This window comes from Pelmatolapia mariae, linkage group LG18, assembly GCF_036321145.2.
Source record: "Pelmatolapia mariae isolate MD_Pm_ZW linkage group LG18, Pm_UMD_F_2, whole genome shotgun sequence".
In the NCBI taxonomy this organism is placed as follows: Eukaryota; Metazoa; Chordata; class Actinopteri; order Cichliformes; family Cichlidae; genus Pelmatolapia; species Pelmatolapia mariae.
The window spans coordinates 35,123,142-35,143,745 of NC_086243.1; the positions used below are offsets into that span (position 1 = coordinate 35,123,142).

General features: G+C 46.8%; 2 protein-coding genes across 8 annotated transcripts in view; both read right to left on the reverse strand.

Moving 5' to 3' along the window:
• Positions 1-903: 903 nt before the first annotated feature.
• LOC134616366 (zinc finger protein 260-like) lies at positions 904-5,073 on the reverse strand. Its single transcript, XM_063461216.1, has 2 exons — positions 4,806-5,073; positions 904-3,253 (listed from the first exon to the last, which is right to left on the reverse strand). The coding sequence occupies exons 1-2, from the start codon at positions 4,984-4,986 to the stop codon at positions 1,260-1,262; spliced, it is 2,175 nt and encodes a 724-aa protein (XP_063317286.1). The 5' UTR covers positions 4,987-5,073; the 3' UTR covers positions 904-1,259.
• A 2,051-nt stretch (positions 5,074-7,124) lies between these two features.
• Positions 7,125-20,604, reverse strand: part of rasal2 (RAS protein activator like 2) — a 67,005-nt gene continuing 53,525 nt past the window's right edge. For 5 of the 7 annotated variants that reach the window (XM_063461191.1, XM_063461193.1, XM_063461188.1 and 2 more), the window contains 9 exons: positions 19,771-19,915; positions 16,481-16,720; positions 16,202-16,403; positions 15,153-15,352; positions 13,790-14,738; positions 13,568-13,711; positions 13,267-13,469; positions 9,329-9,416; positions 7,125-7,872 (listed from right to left, as the gene is read on the reverse strand). In XM_063461191.1, the coding sequence (XP_063317261.1) occupies positions 7,705-7,872; positions 9,329-9,416; positions 13,267-13,469; positions 13,568-13,711; positions 13,790-14,738; positions 15,153-15,352; positions 16,202-16,403; positions 16,481-16,720; positions 19,771-19,915 (2,339 nt within the window). In that variant the 3' untranslated portion in view covers positions 7,125-7,704. Of the gene's footprint in view, positions 7,873-9,147; positions 9,179-9,328; positions 9,417-13,266; positions 13,470-13,567; positions 13,712-13,789; positions 14,739-15,152; positions 15,353-16,201; positions 16,404-16,480; positions 16,721-19,770; positions 19,916-20,604 lie in introns of all 7 variants that reach the window. The other 2 variants (XM_063461189.1, XM_063461190.1) reach the window with 2 other exon arrangements.

Here is a 20,604-nt window from a genome sequence, read left to right on the forward strand (position 1 = left end):
TGTATAACAGGACAAAACTGCAAACTGTTAACGCGCATTTTTCTTTTTCCTTCCTCTTAACTGAAGCCTTCATTGAACTACCAAATAAACACATTGGTCCTCTCTTTCTGGCCACACACGTGGCAGCACTCCTGCTATCATTTTATTTCTTATTTTTTTATACAGCACCAAATAACAACAACAGCTGCCTCAAGGTGCTTTATATTGTACAGTAGATTCTACAATAATAGATACAGAGAAAAGCCCAACAATCATATGACCCCCTTTGAGCAAGCACTTTGGTGACAGTGGGAAGGAAAAACTCCCTTTTAACAGAAAGAAACCTCCGGCAGAACCAGGCTCAGGGAGGGGCGGGGCCATCTGCTGTGATTGGTTGGGGTGAGAGAAGGAAGACAGACAGATGGCCACATTTTATATGTATCTAACAAATTAAAAATGCAGACATAAGTGTACACATTAGCTTTTGACTGTCTCACTGAACTAACACAGCCTCTCCCTCAACGTGTTTGTGTACTCTGCTCATATTGTCTTCCATTAAATAATTTCTGGCTTTTTTAACATTGCACTCAACAACAAACAAATCCTCCTGAACAAAAAAAGTAACTTCACCCCAATATATGGGCCACGAGTTTGAGACCCCTGTTTTACACACAGTATATATTTGGCCATGTAGTACTGTACTGTTTTTACTTTCAAATATAAAGTGCTTCGAGGCGACTGTTGTGATTTTGCGCAATATAAATACAGTACAATAATAGATGAGCTGCTCCACCTCCTGAGCTACAACCACCTCTACGAGAAAAGGGTTTGTGATACCAAGCACTCAGCGCTGTAAGCATGACTAACACGATGTTCATTTTTATTAATGTATTTATTGATAGAAAGCTTTGCATCACTCTGCTGCATTCTTTGTTTCATTTATAATATATAAAGCCCATAAATCACATCATTGACTCTAAACTGTACAAAACACTTATGTAAACCATGATGAAGCATTTCATCCAGTGTATCGAGAAAACATCGAACACCAGAATAAAAACAAAACTCAGTCCCATAAATCAGCCTTTACAGCCTGCGGCCAAAGAATAAGGTTCTCCAACACGACCTCCAGCTTACATGACCTACAAGTTTGGTCCTTTAATCTGAAAGAACCAATCAGTGCTGGTCACTTCAGATTGAAGTCAATCCCTCCTGGTCGAAACCGCGCCGATTCTTCCTGTTTGCTGATGACCTCAAATGTTTCCTCAGCTGCTCCTCTCCTAAGAGGATGCTGTGTGAGAGTCGTGAGCTCTCATGTGATTTTTCCACACCGTCGCATACGTAAATCTTTCCCCGCAGCTACTGCAGGTGTAAGGTTTCTCACCTGTGTGGGTTCTCATGTGGACTATTAGCGGCGGCTTACTGCTGAAACCTTTCCCACACGTTTTGCAGGAATACGGTTTCTCACCTGTGTGGCTCCGCGTGTGGACTTTCAGGTAGGAACTGCTAGTGAAGCTTTTACCGCAGAGTTCACAGGCGTACGGCTTCTCACCTGTGTGCACAATCATATGTTTTTTCAGATGAGAGGTGCTACTGAACTCTTTTCCACAGGTGTCGCAGGAGTAAGGCTTCTCACCTGTGTGGGTTCTCATGTGGACTATCAGAGGAGGACAGCTAGAGAAATTTTTTCCACACCTTTCACAAGAAAAGGCGCTTTCACCTGTGTGAGTCATCATGTGGTTCTTCAGTCCCGACGAGCGGCTAAATCGTTTACCACACACTTTACAGGTGTAAGGTTTCTCACCTGTGTGGATCCTCACATGGGCTATCAGGTGAGTACAGCTTCTGAAACCTTTTCCGCACGTTTTGCAGGAAAACGGTTTCTCGCCTGTGTGCGTTCTCATGTGGACTTTCAGGTAAGCGCGACTACTGAAGCGCCTGGTGCAGGTTTCACAGGCGTACGGCTTCTCACCTGTGTGCGTTCTGATGTGGTCGGCCAAAGTGGAGCTGTGAGTGAAACATTTCCCGCACGTCTCGCAGAAATAAAGCTTTTTACCTGTGTGAGTTCTCATGTGATTGTCCAGCTCTAAAGGGCAGATGAACCTTTCCTCACAGGTGCTGCAGGTGTAAGACTTCTTGTCTCTGTGGGTCCGCCTGTGCAGGAGCAAGCTGACGTTCTTAGTGAAGCTTTTCCCGCACGTCTCACACGAGTACAACCTTTCACCTTTGTGAGTTCTCATGTGACTCTTCAGTCCCGAAGACTGCCTAAATCTCTTTCCACAGGTGTTGCAGGAGTAAGGTTTTTCACCTGTGTGGGTTCTGGTGTGGACGGTCAGCGAGTCACAGCTGCTGAACCCTTTACCACACGTTTGGCAGGAATACGGTTTCTCGCCCGTGTGGCTCCTTGTGTGGATTTTCAGAGACACTGCTTGCCAGAAACGTTTCCCGCAGGTGTTGCAGCAGTGAGGCTTCTCACCTGTGTGGGTTCTCATGTGGCCTATCAGTGACGAGCTGCTGCTGAAACATTTTCCACACAGCTTGCAGGAGTACGGTTTCTCCCCTGTGTGGTTTCTCAGATGGATCTTCAGCTGACCGCTGCGATTGAAGCTTTTCCCGCAGGTTTCACAAACGTGAGGCTTCTCACCTGTGTGGATTCTCAGGTGGATTTTCAGATTAGAATTACAGCTGAAACTTTTGCGGCAAAATTCGCATGCAAAAGGCTTCTCGCCCGTGTGACTTCTCATGTGGACTGTCAGCCGATAGTTTCTTCTAAAACTCTGACCGCACAGCTCACACGTGTACGGCTTTTCGCCCGTGTGGGTTCTTGCGTGAGCTTTCACGTCAAACTTGCGGCTGAAACGTTTTCCGCAGGTCTTACAAGCAAAGGGCTTCTCACCTGTGTGTGTGCGTATGTGAGTCACCAGGTGGAAGTTACTGCTAAAAGTCTTTCCGCACGTTTCGCAGGTGTGAGGTTTTTTATTCGTGTGCTCGTCCTTCGTCTGCGACACTGTCTTAAACACTTTTGCATAAATGCTGCGCTGCGCGGACTTCGAGCTGCTGTCAGCGTTACGGTGAGACTCCAGTATGAGCTGCTCTTCCTCCCGATTGATGGAAAGCTCCTCCTCTTCCTCTTTCATCTGTTCGGTCTCTGCTTCCTCCTGATTGGTGCAGAGTTCCTCGTCTTCCTCTTTGATCTGCGGCAGCTCTCGCGCTTCCTGATCCAGACTGCAGCTCCTCTCCTGGCTGCAGAGCTCGTCCTCCTCCTGTCGAATGTCTGAAGGACAAAGAGACAAACATGTTATAGATGTGATGACAGTAAAAAAAAAAATTAAAACCCTTTAGACAATCATCATCATCGCCGTCCATCACAACCGTGGCCTCAGGTGGGACTACTTCACACTCTGCAAGCCATCACAGTGGATGCTATTGGTCATTACTCGACCCTGAGACCTCCAGAGAGGACTCCTTCACCCCCTGTCCCCACAACCCAAATTATGAGCAGAATCACTCCAACAGGCGACAAAGTCCAACAATCAGCAGCAAAAAGTCTGATTTGCTGCTGGAAATGCAGCTGAAGCGCTCACTGCTTGAGAGATGAGGTCTCATCCCTTCTCCCAAGTCCACGAGGAAGACGCAGACCAGCTGGGTAAAGTCCCACCTGTAGCTCAGGAGGTAGAGCAGGTCATCCAGTCTACATGAAAATGCTAAACCCCAAGTTGCTCTTCGATGCATGCATCAGAGCATAGCAAAAAGTGCTCGTGTGGATCAGAACAGGCTCTCCTGTCCACCACAGATGCTTCCAGGGAGTCTGGATCCAACCCTGCAGACCCTCAGGTGCATTCAGTGGTGGACCAGCAGACTGTAGCGGTGAAGAGAGAGCACAGCTGGAAGCTAGAAGGTGACACTGTTGATTCATGTCTCTAAGGAAGAGAACATCTGGAAACCTGCAGCCTGACCCGATGGTGGACGTTTACAGTGAACAGCTGGGCTGAATAGTGAGGCAGACTAAATCCAGCTGTTGTTGGCTGTACAGTGTTCATGTGACTCTTTGGTGGAAGCAGAACTGGGAATTATGGGAATTTAACCACCATCACTGGCAACCAGGTGTCAAGCAGCTCCGCCCCTGGAAGGGATTCTGTTGTTTAAACAAAGGCAGCGCACGATTGGAGGACAGCATCAGCTGATCCAAGCGCAGCAATACTGAGCTTCCAATTAAAAGTAACTATGGCAACATTTAGGCGTATGACCGCAAAAGCTGACGCAGGAGGTCCACATAATGATCGTAAACGTGCTTCACGACCACGACAGCAAGGCTCGCTGTCACACTGAGCTCTGATTGGCTCCTGCCTGTGCACCCCGCTGATGACACACACCTGTTTACCGCCACACGCTCCCTTTTTCTGAATTTAATGCGGAAAAAATTAGACTTTTATTTTACTGTAGAATTTCCACCACAGTTTACCCACAATGCACTTCTGTAATCAAACAACCAGGTACCAGCTAATGCTCGTGGATCTGTCACACAGATGTTCACAGCTGGAGAGAGAAACACGGCTCCTGTGGATCTGTCCCGGAGGGAAATGTCCCGTTCAGGTTTCACGAGGAGCCCAGAAAACGACAATAAACGAGGTCATGAGCCGAAACACGGTCGTTAAACCGCGTAAAAGCTGAATCGGCTTTTATGACCCAGCTGCCGCCAGGTAAACCGGAAACATTAAACAGGTGAGCTCAGATTTAACATCCCACCTGTGCAGAATCCTTTATGACGCAGATCACCCGCTTTCTTTTCTCTCTTTGTGTCCCTGATCGTTTCCGGTTTTGCTCACCTGTCCGGTGCGGCTGCCTGTCAAGTTTCCAGGTGATGTCCAGCAGTCTGCGCCTGCGCTCGCGGTCCAGCTCCTCCTCGGTGTGTTGTTCAAACTCTCTGCCACCTCCTGCTTCTCCTCCTCCACCGTCAGCAGTCACGGCCTCGGTGACAAACTCAGCCGGTAGTTGAACGGAAGACATTTCTGATGCAGCTGAGAGAAAGACGTGAGATTAAACTTCAGTGAAGCTAAAGCTAATGCTAACTCCTCTGCGCCGTCCATCCGGAAAGCCCGGTGTGCTCTGCGCATGTGCGAAAAGCGATTCTTCCAGTTCCTGCCTTTCACAATAAAAGTGTAAACAATGTAAACTCGGAGATGCAGAAGGAACCCTTTCAGAATAAAACGTGACAGGGTCACATCAAAGCGAGTCCAGAGTGAGAGATCATTTTTTACCTTTAGTGTGTTTCATATTTTGGCACCATGCTCCTCACTTTCAGCAGTTTTTTTAATACTTTCTCTTTATTGATTTTCATCTTATTTTACATACAGAACTAAAGAGGGCAAGGGAAACCAACACATTCACATATGTTCACATAGTCCAAAATACACATCGCCTCGTTTTACTTTCATATATTACACATTACACAGGTGCATGTTCCATTCAAACAAATTCGCAGTTGTCCCTCTGCATCACAGAGGTATCAGATTCTAGTCTCGTGACGTATAACGATCCCATCTTTCCCAAAGTCTCTCTCCTTTCTCCTTCTGCAGCCGCAGTGAGAAGGTAATCAGTTCCATATGATGAATTGTGTTAATAATGTCTATGACCAGCTTCCGTGTGGGGGGGCTTGTCTGTAACAAACATTTAGTAATTGCCTTTTTTCATGCAACCTTAATTATTTTCAGTAAGTATGAGTCTCTTTTATTTATATCCTCAGGGATATTCCCAAGGTACATAGTACTAAAGGAGAAGTCCAGTGTTACTTCCAGCACATCCAACACCAATTGTTTAATCTCCTCCCAAAAGGTCTTCAGTTTAGGGCACAACCAGAAGACACGGAAGCAACCTGCAGCGACCTCCCCGCACTCCCTCCAGCATGAAGCGCCTGAACCACTTATTTTGGATTTCTGCTTTGGTGTGATGAAGAATCTAATTAAATTCTTCCATCCAAAATCTCGGCATGTTAAAGAATTTGTGGTAGATAACATTCTTCCACATCCGCGACCAATCTTCGTCTGAGATAGTTATACCTGCTTCTTTTTCCCATCGATGACTGACATATCTTGTTGAGGTCTTTTTCATAGCTATAAAACTTCTATACACTTTGCCTATAGTGCCTCTTATAATGTTCTCACCATAAGCATCCATAAATATTTGGATCACCCCACTAGCATCTGCGTCAGGCATTCTAACTTCCTTCCGGAAGAAGCTCCGAACCTGTAGGTAACGATAAAAATCTTCCCTGCCGATCTCGTAAATCTGACACGTGTCCTCAAAATTTATCACTTTCAGCAGTTTTAATGAGAGCAAAGTGATATGGTACTATAAGGTTATTAAGATTATTTAGGACCTTGTATGTGAGGAGCAGGATTTTAAATTCTGGATTTTAAAACAGGGATCCTGACAATAATGAATTACAGTAGTCCAGCCTGGAAGTAACAAATGCATGAACTAGTTTTTCAGCGTCACTCTGAGACAGGATATTTCTAATTTTAGAGATGTTGATCAGATGAAAGAAGCAGTTAAAGATCATGTCCTGGTCAGAAATGACTCACTGATGATGTCATCCAGACTCGTGTCAGTGGGAAACACAGCAGCCTCCTAAACTTCTGCCCAAGACTGTGACACCTTAAAATGATTTCTTTCAAAGTTTCATCCAGTCAGATGTTCATGATAAACATGAGGACGGTTAAACATGTGACATTTATAGTTAAAAGCTGCCATCGCCTCGGCGGCGTGAATGTTGGGGTAGTTTTGAGCTTTTAACGATTTCACTGAACTTAAATCACCGCTGATGTTTGGTGAAGCGTCTGTTTGCAGCTGCTTCTACCATCATGTCCAGGTGAACCTTTGACCATTTTCGTCATTCCTACAAACAGCCGCAGGAGATCTGGGATTACTCGCAGTCTGACCACCACAAACAGCCTCACGAACACAAACGGAGCCCGACGGCAGTTTATACCGATGGTGATGGTCAGCTGATCCTCCTCAGGTGTGCGCTCACCTGTGGGACCAATGTTTGTTTTCACTTCAGAACAAAATTAACATGAAATAAGAGCGACGGCAGCGTGAGCATCAAAGAAACACGAGCACTCCAAACAGGAATCAGACCACAGTCAAACTTTCAGGTAGACTTTATTGTCAACATAGGGACAGCAGACAGGCGTGACCTTTGACCCTGATCCTCCAGGAGTCTGTTCAGTAGATCAGCAACAGGACGAGAACGAGGGGGAATAAATTAAAACCCAAAACAACTCGTCAGGTAACAAACAAGAACAACGGGAACTCCACGCTACCAGAAACGAAAAACAGAAGCTTCGAAAGAAATTCATAAAAAATCGATTAGAAAACGTTTCAGTTTTTGGTTTATTTCTTCCTCGCTGTGCTTCTGTGACTCTCACACTCACACTCGCTCTCTCTCACACACACACACACACACACACACACACACACACACACACACACACTCACACTCACACTCACACTCGCTCTCTCTCACACACACACACACACACACACACACACACACACACACACACACACACACACACACACTCTGTACATCAGATCAAACATCAGTATTTACACTCGTGTTAATAGATTCTATATCTTTAAATTCTCTCTTTGATGTCCACAGCTCATCTCGTGGGTGGGGGAGTTATATACTTTAAACCCCACCCCCACCCAGGGCAGGACCAATCAGCAGCTGCTGTTCTTGAACTCTCCGTTCTCAGTGATTGACAGCTTGGTGGGGTTGCTTGGCGACAGGCCGTTGCGAAGGTTGGGCGTGCTGTAACGCTCCTTCACCTGCGTCAGCGCCGCCATCAGCCGTGAGTTCGCCGCATCCAGGGACCCGATCCTTTTCTCCTGATTGGATAAAGATGAGAAAGGGGGCGGGACAGGAAGTCAGACCGACAGATAAACAACAACAACAAAACAGTTTGGTGTTGATCGGAGAGTCGGGTCAAAACCACACAAGGAAAAATAGAAAGTAACATCCCCTTAAATCCAAGAAACTTTAATACTTTAATGAAACTTTTATTAAAATACTGATTAAACGAGGTGAAGGATAAGAAACAACTAAAGAAAAAAGATCAGAGAAGAATTTTTTTTTTTAAATAAAAAAGACTTAACCCTGAGCTCCTGAAATCACCTGAATCCAAATCAGGCTTTAATTAAAACATTTCACGAACACTAACAGATTTATCAGTGAAACATGTTCAGTGACACGAAGTTTTCTACAAAGAGAGAAAAGATCTTTAATCTGACACGTTCAAATAAAATCTGTGCGACAGACGAAACGATGCAGATTTAAAAGGACGATTTGGCCTCTTAACGCAACATTAAATGATTTAAAGGTTGAAAAAAAATAACCAGCTCACACAAAATCTAAAAACGGTTCAGTTCAATAAAAGTGGCGATGTGGTTTTGACCCGACGGTGAAAACAAAAACAACCACAGGAAGTTTGAGGGCAGCAGCCGAAAATATAAACAGCAGCCCAACAAAGCTCAAACCAGCGAAAAAACAAAAAGGTGAAATCGAAGCTTTTCAAGTCCAACGCCGTCTCCTCTGAGCCTGCTGACGACTCGCTTTATTTTGAAAGGGTGAACTAGAAGCTGTGGTGGTTTACAGGGAGGGGGAGGTGGGAGGTGGTGTGGGGAGGGGGAGGTGGGGTCTGCAGCCAAACTTAAATAAAACCAGCCGAGAGCGCAACACGCCGACACACCAACGTATTACAGAGCAGCTCGAACCAGCCGTCAGCTCTGCAGCTGAACTACAGGAGCCCCCGAGGTCCAAGAACGCCTGAAGATGAAGCTGAGTGAAAATATTTAATAATTATTAATAAATGTTCTTATTTACTGTGACTGAAGGAAGGACGCTGTTCGTGAACAATAAAGTTTTTATCCCCATGTGAACCACAGGGGGGCGCCCACCAGGGGGTGCCGACAGCTGCACTAATCCTGAGCTCTTAATACAGACAATGCTGAAACTCTGCGCTCTGATTGGCTGGTGCAACAGGTGTCAGGTGTGTTGGCAGTGTTTTTTCCCCCCCTAAAAATAAATTCATAAAAACAAAAAACACACAGCGTGGCGTTGGTGGTAGTGGTGGAGGAGGAAGGGGCGGGGCTACAGTTACTTGCCTGATTGGTTTATTTCACATCCGTTACTGACCTGAAATCAGTGGAGAGACTGTGAGACGTTTCAAAAGATTTAAAGTTTGCGTCACAGCTGCTGCTCGAACACGACGCATCGCTGCTTCCCTCTGAAACCCATTACCTGTGCCACAGGTGTGCCACAGGTGTGTCACAGGTGTGTCTGTACCTGAGCGTCGATGATCTTCTGTTTGGCTTCAATCACTGCCTGCATCTCTGCGTGGTCCCGCCGTAGCTCCTCCTCCACCGCCATCAGTCTGCAAATGCACAGAACATCATCATCACTTTAAATATCAACATCTGGGTCGTGTCCGAATTCATGGGCTGCATCCTGAGGCCGCATTTGTAGGCCGATTACGTCACAGCGACGCGACGAAGGCTGTCCAAATTCCTCCGAATGCAGCCGACAAATGTGTCCTCCTTTTCCCCGAATTTGAAGGATGGGTCGGGTGTGTCCTTCTTGGCCCACCACATCCCAGAATTCATAGCGCGGCCCAGCCAATTCCAGTTTTCAACAATGGCGGCCGCTACTTAGCTTAAATATTACTCTTATTTCTCTTTCTGGGTCACAAAATAAACTTTTAACATATTTTCAGGCGAGAATGTAGCTGTGTAAACTTCAAATATCTGCTCGGTTTATCAAGACATCACATATTTGCAAAAGTGCTCCGATGTTTTCGGAGACGCCTGTTACCCACCAGCTCGAGAGCTGACCGGGAGCTCGAGGGTCACTGGAGCTTCCGAGAATTAGGTTAGGTTTATTATTAGGTTAAACGTAATATATAAGTCACTTAGACAACCTAAAAATGTTATTGTTTGGCTTTTTTCAGTGTTTTATTTGTTCGTGAGTAAATCGGTTTGGCTGAGATTGAAGTTATTAAATTAGATTAGATAAAATAAAACTTTATTAATCCCCCGGGTGGTTTTCACACAGCTGAATAAACGTCAAACAGAAAACTGATTAAACAGAAGTGTCCTGTTACAGTGGGATGCAAAAGTTTGGGCAACCTTGTTAATAGTCATTATTTTCCTGTATAAATCGTTGGTTGTTACAATAAAAAATGTCAGTTAAATATATCATACAGGAGACACACAGGTGCATAAATTTGGGCACTGTTGTCATTTTATTGATTCCCAAACCTTTAGAACTAATTATTGTAACTAAAATTGGCTTGGTAAGCTCAGTGACCCCTGACCTACATACACAGGTGAATCCAATAATGAGAAAGAGTATTTAAGGGGGTCAATTGTAATTTTCCCTCTTCTTTTAATTTCCTCTGAAGAGTAGCAACATGGGGGTCTCAAAACAACTCTCAGATGACCTGAAGACAAAGATTGTTCAGCATCATGGTTTAGGGGAAGGATACAGAAAGCTGTCTCAGAGATTTAAGCTGTCTGTTTCCACAGTTAGGAACATATTGAGACAATGGAAGACCACAGGCTCAGTTCAAGTGAAGGCTCGAAGTGGCAGACCAAGAAAAATCTTGGATAGACAGAAGCGACGAATGGTGAGAACAGTCAGAGTCGACCCACAGACCAGCACCAAAGACCTACAACATCATCTTGCAGCAGATGGAGTCACTGTGCATCGTTCAACCATTCGGCGCACTTTACACAAGGAGATGCTGTATGCGAGAGTGATGCAGAGGAAGCCTTTTCTCTGCCCACAGCACAAACAGAGCCGCTAAAGCACATTTGGACAAGCCAGCTTCATTGTGGAATAAGGTGCTGTGTAGTGCTGGGCGACATGACGATATATATCGTGTGGACGATAGAAAAGTGTCTATCGTGCCATTTGTCTTCTATCGTTTATATCGTACTAACCCAAATTTTATAAATTATTACATAAAATATATCATTAACCCTTTACAACCGGTCGGAGCAGGTACACTCCGTTTTACCTAACTATTTTTAAATCCCTGTAGAACTGGAACCACGTAAGGTAGTGCAATTTTTTTTTTTGCATGTGAAACCGGAAGAGTTGTACTTACATCTTATGCCATTAGCTTGTCCAAGGTCACGGTTTCCTTCCACATATAGCTTTGCAAAAATTGCATAAGAAGCACTTGCAGCAACAAACAGATAATATTCCAGAAACACGCTCTGCCGACGTTCATAAGACTTCCTACGTTGGCATATACGTCAGCGCGAACTATCGCATGTCCGCCATTACCTGCCCGAAACCGGAAGTGACGTCATTTTCGCGAAAGGGCCTTATAAGCCTATGTTGGTGTTTTTAAAAGACATGTTTGACTTTATGCTTTTCTGTATCGTTTCTGGGATGCTTAGAACTCAAATGACACTGTTGGAAATAGTTTATTTTGATGCATTATAATATTTATTTTCATTTTTCCTGTAGTATATAAAAATTAGTGTATCTCAAAAATAAAACTATGAAGACACTCAAAATAAATTTCTCGTGGTTGGAAACTTTTGTATTTACAGTTTTGAGGGATACACCCCTTAAATTTTTTTTAACTAGAAATATATGTAAAAAACAAAACAAAAACGATTTTCAACTTTTTGTAGTTTATTGCACTACAAGTTTTTGCAATTTATGTAGTTACTATGGACTTAATGCATACATATTATTAAAATTTGGGCTATAACGGTTGTATTGATATATGGAAACAGCATGTAAAAACATAAAGATAAGCTCTGGCGGACTTGGTTCTATGGTAGGTCTTAAAGGGTTAAATAGCCTGTGGCAAATATATTAGTGTTGTCTTCTCACTATACATACTCTTAACTTTATGCAAGAAAAAAAAAGTATAAAAAAGATGATATTTTTCGCAAAGAAACTCCGTCTCGTGGTTTGCGAGCTGGTGCTGCTGTACGTGCACCCGGATTTGCGACATACTTTACGGTAACTCAAAACAAAGACTGCACCCTCGGCACTCGCTGTTTACAGACTGCGTACTTTCTAGATGACCACAGGTCAGGTCGTATATCGTGATATAAAATAATTCATATCGTGATAAATATTTTTTCCATATCGCCCAGCACTAGTGCTGTGGACTGATGAAACTCAAATTGAGTTATTTGGGCATAACAAGGGGCGTTATGCATGGAGGAAAAAGAACACAGCATTCCAAGAAAAACCCCTGCTACCTACAGTAAAATATGGTGGTGGTTCCATCATGCTGTGGGGCTGTGTGGCCAGTGCAGGGACTGGGAATCTTGTCAAAGTTGAGGGACACATGGATTCCACTCAGTATCAGCAGATTCTGGAGACCAATGTCCAGGAATCAGTGACAAAGCTGAAGCTGCGCCGGGGCTGGATCCTTCAACAAGACAACGACCCGAAACACTGCTCAAAATCCACTAAGGCATTCATGCAGAGGAACAACGTTCTGGAACGGCCATCTCAGTCCCAGACCTGAATATTATTGAAAATCTGTGGTGTGAGCTAAAGAGAGCTGTCCATGCTGGGAAGCCATCAAACCTGAATGAACTAGAGATGTTCTGTAAAGAGGAATGGTCCAAAACACCTTCAACCACAATCCAGACTCTCATTGGAACCTACAGGAAGTGTTTAGAGGCTGGAATTTCTGCAGAAGGCGGATCTACTAAATATTGATTTCATTTCTTTTTTTGTGGTGTCCAAATTTATGCACCTGCCTGATTTTGTTTAAACAATTATTGCACACTTTCTGTAAATCCAATAAACTTCATGTCACTTCTCAAATATCACTGTGTGTGTCTCCTATATGATATATTTAACTGATATTTTTTATTGTAACAACCAACGATTTATACAGGAAAATAATGACTATTAACAAGGTTGCCCAAACTTTTGCGTCCCACTGTATATTTTAGATAGCAAGGAGCAGATGGCTGAGGTTATTAAACTCCACCGAGACAGCAGTGACGTAAATCTGAAAGCTAGACCTTCCAGCCGTTTACTTCCGGCCTACCCGACCTTCTGAGGACCCGGCCCACGTAGACCGCGTAGGCCGGGTCCTCAGGAGGATGCAGCCCATGAATTTGGACACGACCCTGGTTTGATTTACTTAAACTCCTCCTGAACACCTGAAGCCAATTTTATGTGACATCAGCCCCGCCTCTTCTATCATGTGACCTTCGCCCTTCCCTGTGTGTGCGTACCTGCAGATGATGCTCTTCATCTGGGTGTCCTTCTCCTCCTGCTGCCTCCTCAGTCGCTCCTCGCTGTCCTCCAGCCGGTTTTTGTACTCGTGCAGCAGCTTCTGCATCTGCTGCTCCTGAGCGAGCAGCCGCCGCTCGTACTCCTCGAGGCGCCGCCCGGACACGCGCAGGCGCTCCTTCAGCCGAGAGATCTCCAGCTCGTACTGTGGAAACAGGAAGCAGTTTCACAGAAATGTCAGAGCGAGCCTTCGTCACTTCCTTATGGGGCTTCACCTGCAGCCCAGGTGTGTCTGTTCGTTACCTTCTCTGTGTTCCTGCCCTCCTCCCTGCTCCTCTCCCCTCCCTCCTCCTCCTCGTACTGGCCGTTGTTGAGGACCCATGCCGCTGTCCTCTCCACCGGAGACATCGCCACCGCCACCGCCACCGCCTCCACTGGAGACGCCACCTGCACACAAAGCAGTGACATCATCAGAAACACACCTGAAACACTAAAAGTCTGAGACTTGGTGGATTTCTGTCATACCTGTGGCATCTGCTTGGTGGTGCTCTTTGGGGGCGGAGCCACGTTCTCCACAGAGCAGGTGGATGGTTGGCGGTTGATGATGCCAGCGGCAGGGGTGGGCGTTGGCTCGGTGTTGGCGCTGCTGCTGCTGCGCAGTGAGGCGCTGTGTGCAGCAGACCGTGGCGTCCTTGCCCCGCCCCCTTTGCTCTGCTGCTCCACCTTTATGATGTGGGCGGTGCCTGCTGTTGTGCTCTGACGAGGGATGGCGACTGCTGTGGCGGTGCCGGGTGGGAGGTCTTGCAGGGCATGGCGGCGTGGCGTAGAGCACTCCTCGCTCTGCGTGCTCCGCCTGCTGCCCACCTCGTCCAGGCTGCTGTTGGACGGCGCGCGACCTTTGCCTCCCACCTGGCTGCCGAAGTCGTCAGAGTTGCTGTGGCTGTTGTGGGAGCTCTCGGTGCTCAGGTTCTCAGAGCTGGAGTCCTGCCGCAGCGAGTGGGCGGAGCGTGTTGTCATACTGTGGGCGGGGTTACTTAGGTGGTAGACGGGATTCTGGAACGAGAGCGGCTGCAGGCTGCGCTGCTGACTGACGGAGGCGTGCAGCGGCCGCCTCACCTGCGGAGCACTCTGTGGCTGTCCATCTCTGGGCGGGACTTTTGCCTGGTGTGGTGCCGGCTGAGGTGTGAGAGGGTTGGAGTGGGAGTAGGTAACCGGGGCAACGGCATGTCCGACGGAGGCCTGCGAGCCAACCCTGCTGAGGCGGGGCGGGGCCTCGTGGTGTGGCGGGGGCCCCGTGTGGCCGTGGAGGCTCTGAGCGTCCTGCAGGTCAACCAGAGAGATGCTGCGACCGTTGGGCAGCAGCGTGTCGCGCTCCTCCTGGTCGGAGAAACTGGTGTGGTTGGAGGGATGCTGCTGAGGCAACAGGGGGCGCTGACCCCGAACTGGTGTCTGCAGACTGCGAACCTCGCTGCGGCTGCAGGAAGTGACACGTGAACAGCAGTTACAGAAAATGTAACTTTTATGACTGATTCCAAAAGTTTCAGGTGAAAGCCTCGTACAGTTAGGTGTTCCTCAGGGATCGATTCTGGGGTCTCTGATAATCACACCAACAGCATCATCTCTGAAACGCTCACCAACACATTTTTACTCAGATGACTCTCCGCCATCTTCTGCAAATCTACACTCTCTTCTGACATATTTCAGAAATTTCTTATTAAGCTAAGCTTGTTTGAAATAACTGTGCACCTATTTAAACATTCATGCATGTCAGGAACAGGAAGTGTTGCACAGAAACAGGTTTCTTTGTTTCTTCTTTGATGAATCTTTGTGGTTCACGTGAAGACACCAGAAACCTCTTAAACACCTGATCTGTCTGCTGATTGGTTACCTGTCACTGGGGTCCTCAAAGATTCGTTGCAATCCCGACGACAGGCTGCCGCTGATGTTGTGGGCGGAGCTGTGGTCCTGGAAGCGCCGCAGCTGCTGTTGGACGGGCGTTGGAGCGGCCAGGCAGCGAGTGATATCTCCCAGAATCCTCGGCAGCGGGCCCAGCTTCGCTATGGTGGCCTGCAGGAAGGAATTTTCACCCTGTGGTCGCCGTGTGTGCGTTTGTGTGTTTGTTCGTGGATGGTTTGAATGGAAGCACCAAGATGCGGTGGTGGTTGTGGTGGTGGGGAAGCACATAACAGACAGGAAGTGAACAGAAAGAGGAGGAGGGGGGGAGGAAAAAAACATGAGGGAAACTTAATGAGAACAAAAACAACTAGAACGACATGCTTCTACTGAACAGAACCAGAACCGACACAGCAGAGCCATGCTGAGACGGGTGAGGCACAGCGCCGCCAGGGAGGCAGGGGGGGAGCGGAGGGTGAGCTGGAGGGTGGGGGGAGGAGCAGTTCAGGCCATGCTGTGATGTTCAGCCACGCAGCGTTAATGTGGTTAGATGAAGTCAAACATGTTACATCGAACACATCACTCAGCGATCAGCCATCGATAATCAGACACATTCTGCACACAGTGATGTCATCCACCGGGGTCAGGGTGTTTTGTGAGGACCCCGCCCGTGGCTGCTACCGGCCTGGTCGGGCTGTTTTCGGTCCAGTATCGTGCAGTTTGCAACATGTTGCTTTATGTGTAATAACTGCTCAAAAAACTTAAAGGAACACTTTGACTCGCTATCAGAGTCGATATGTTTTCAAAGGACAAAACATGGTTGCACAGAAACGTTAACGCTGAAACGGATGAACAGCGCCCTCGGCTACGATCAGGTCAACATCCCAAACATCCTGTAAGTGTTCCTTTAATGTTTCTGAGCATCACAGGGACGCCCTGCTGAGTCTGCAGCACCTGAGCTGTGTGTGAGTCAGTGTTCACCACACACTCGCACACTCACACACACTCGCACACACACTGTGTTGATGGTTCGTTTGTCTGTACCTTGTCGAGCTGAGAGACGACCTCCCACAGGAGAGCGTGCAGCACGGACAGCTCGCGGCCGAGGTCGATGTAGCCCTCGAACCCCGGCGTGTTGGTCAGCGTCTCCGGGTTGGAAATCTCCGACAGGAAACGCATCATCCCCGCCCATTCGTGCTCCAGGAAGTCGTTCATGAAGGCCATGTACTCCTCCTTGTTTCCAAACCTTTGGAGGAAACGCAAAGTGAGATTTTGTTTTTTCAGAACAACCACGGCGGTGCACGCTGACCTGCGGATACTCACTTGGTGAAGTTGGCGAGGTTCTGGATGACTTTGGCGATGAGCGTGAGCGTCCGGGACGTTCGGTCGTCGGGATACTCCTGCATGAGGTTGAAGAGCGAGGGCGACATGATGGCGGGGCAGAGGAAGCGCAGGAAGAGCGAGGCGCTGATGAGGCGCTTGCTGATGTCCTGCTGGTGGCCGCGGGCGACGCACTGCTGCTTCCACGAGGCAAACACTTCCTTCAGCTCACGAGGAAACACGCTGCGGAGACGGGAAGGAGCCGACAGCACTCAGAGCAGGAAGGAAGGATCAGGTAGCTGCTGCTTCCCGCCACACACTTATCCACTCCTGAAGGCTTTTAATACGTCTCAACGAGCAGGATAATGTCGTTTACGTCAACACACACGGGATCCCAACTTCCTGTCTCTGAGACTCAAACCGATCACAGCGACAGCTTCACGGTCAGACCGAACGGCTTTCAAGCATCTGAAGGAGGACGACTTTAATTTACCCCAGAAAACATAAAACGTCTCCATCAAAGCCAGAGAGCCGTCGTCTGGCTGCTAATTGGACAAACTAATCGCCAGGAAACATCTCACCTTCAAAGGCTTTTCATTTGCTCATTTTCAGTAGCAGAGCTCAGACATCAGACGCCATCCCACAACTTCCTGTAACACTGTGCTGCTGTTTCATCCAATCACCACGTAAACCTGCTGTGACCCTGATTAAACTCACAGGTCAAAGGTCAGTTCAGAGGAACAAACAGGGTCTCTGAGCTGTAGTTGCCTCCCAGTGGCAGCAGGAGGCAGAGGTTAACGGTAGGTGACCTTCACTGAGCTCTGCTTGTTTTATCTGATCCCTGATGCTGTCGCGTTAATAACATTCGTTCTGCCACCGTTACTCCTGCTCTGCTTCTTTTGTCTTTTTAAATGGGAAAATGTCCTCACACACCCACACACACACACACACACACAGACAGACACACACACACACAGACACACAGACATACAGACAGACATACACACACACACACACACACACACACACACACACACACAGACATACACACACACACACACACACAGACATACACACACACACACACACACAGACATACACACACACACACACACACACACACACACACACAGACACACACACACACACACACACACACACACACACACAGACACACACACACACACACACACACACACACACAGACACACACAGACACACACACACACACACACACACACACACACACAGACACACACACACACACACACAGACACACACACAGACACACACACACAGACACACACACACACACAGACATACACACACACACACCCACCCACACACACACACACAGACAGACACACACACACACAGACACACAGACATACACACACACACAGACACACAGACATACACACACACACACACACACAGACAGACACACACACACACAGACACACAGACAGACACACACACACACAGACACACAGACATACACACACACACAGACACACAGACATACACACACACACACACACACAGACAGACACACACACACACACAGAAAACATGCACGAGTTGTCAGAATGTAAGATTTTACTCTCAGATAAATGTTTTCGCTGTTTGTGAATTTAAAGGTCATTAAAGGTAAATAAATAAAGGTTATTTGCCATTAAGGAGACAAGATGCAGTCGGGATAAAAGAAACCTGGAGTCTTTAAGTCTTCCTCTCAGATACTCTAAAGCGGCGGCTGGAAGGCAACAACTCAAGCTCACTGTGAAGTGGATGGTTCAAACAATTAACAACAGAATGAGCCTTTCTAAGCACATTTTTATTGTCGATGGCCAAAAGTCCATCTTGCCAGCGCCCTGAAATTTTGCTAGCAGTTTTTTACCAGAAGTCCCAACCGGTTCTTATTCTTCACCGTCAGGTTACCAAACCAGGCAGCGATACAAAAGGACATCACAGATTCGATAAAACTTCTATAAAACAAAGACAACATCTCAGATGAGACATTAAAAGATCTCATTTTCCTTAAAAAGAACAGTCTTTGTTGAACTTTTTTAGTAGTGGCATCAGCATGAGATTCAAAACACAGTTTATGGTCAAGTACCACAGATAGATATTTATAACTCTCAACGATCCCAATATCAGCACCTTTAATGATAGTGGGTGATGAGCTATGAGAGGACTTCCTAAAATCAATAATCATGTCTTTAGTTTTTGACACATTAAGTGAAAGGAAGGACTCATCACACCAATTCACAAAATCATCTACAACCTGCCCATGGCCTGACTCGTCCCCCACTAGAAGACTGACGATTACTGTGTCGTCAGCAAACTTCAGGATGTGTCTGTTCGTGAAATTGCTGCGACACTCATTTGTGTACAGAATGAACAGAAGGGGAGAGAGGCAGTAACCCTGGGATGATCCAGTAGAGGAGGAGAGCACATCAGAAAATACATGATTCACCCTCACACAGTGTGACCTATTAGTCAGAAAGTCTGTCACCCAGCCGACCACACTAGCTTAAAATGATTGTAAAGCCTGTCAGCAAGTAAGAAGGGTTGAATTGTATTGAATGCTGATGAAAAGTCAGCAAATAATAATCTTGCGTGGGTGTGAGGGGCCTCAAGATGCTTATACAAGAGATGCAGGAGTGTGACAGCAGCATCCTCCACACCTCTCCCTGCTCTACAGGCGAACTGGAAGGGGTCAAGATGGTGTTCAACATGCATTAAAATCTCCTTCTTAATTATCTTCTCAAATGACTTCATCACTAAAGAAGTCAGAGCCACAGGCCTAAAACCATTCAGTACCTTAGGAGAACTGCTCTCAGCAACAGGAACAATGACAGCGTGTTTCCAAATCTTAGCTACTGTCTGTAGCTCTAAAGAAAGTGAGAAGATATGATGAAAAATCCCACTCAGCTGATCAGCACAAGTTCTCAGTACCTGTCCACAGATGTTGTCAGGTCCAGGACTCTTAGTGTGTCTAAAGAGATTAGCTACCCCCGTCTCATCAATACAAAATGCTGGGGGAGTGATGGTCTTTTCCCTCAGTGTGCTGGTCTGCCTAGAACAGTCAAAGTCCTCTAAACGAAGGTAAAACTGTTAAGACTGTCTGCCAGATGTTTGTCAGAGGTAAACCCCTCTAAGGTAATATTACTTTTACCGTTCGTCTGTAGCCCTGCCATTGTTTTCATACCAAGCCAAGCTCTTTAGAGGTTGTTTGAGAGAAGTTTAAAGACTTCTCTCAAACACCCTCAGCTGTTGGGACCCAGTCGTACCAGTAGGAGTTGATGATCTTGCAGAAGGCCAGCTCGCAGCACATCTTCAGGTTGCTCTGATGTTCGGCCAGGTCGCCGGTGGAGCATCGGCTCGGGTCCACCTCGCAGTTCTCGTCCGACTCGTACAGAGCTTTAATGAACTCGCCTGCAGACACAGACGGACGAGGCATGAAGACAAACTGACCGACCGGGCGAATCAAACCCGTCCACACAGGAAACAGTTTTTTAGGAGGCCGCTGAATTTACTGGACACGTTTCATGAGTCACAGCATGTCTGAGCCCTCATTCTTCCTGAGCACATTATCTTATCTGAGCAACTGTTTTGAGGAGCCACCTGTCCCACGTGCTGTTTCAGAGTGAAACGCAGCCAGGTCCAAACCAGTATGAATTTAAACATGAACTTTTACTGGAGCGACTGGTTTCACCTTTCTGGCTCTCTCATTAAGAGCGAGGCCTTCACTGTCAGCAGAGAAACTCTGTATTTACAGCTTCCATCCGCGTTAATCTTTAATGAGTCGCCCTCTGAGCCCGATGACTGTTTAACGGGCGACACAGCGCGATGACACGACTCGGCGAGCGCGAGCTGAATATTTGATGAGCTGAAAATACGACAATAAAAAGTCGCTGTCACAATCAAACGCCTTTAATCGATGAAACCTGCCGAGGAGGCAGGAACTTATTTCTATTTCCAGAGATGAAGCTATAAATATTTTAAGGAGGGTGACGCTGCTCGTGTCTTTGAAGCGTCTCTCAGTAACAGTTTGAAGAAGCTTTATTGGTCTGTAATGACGGCGGGTCTCAGCGGGCCTTCTTCTGTCACAGCCTCCACTATTT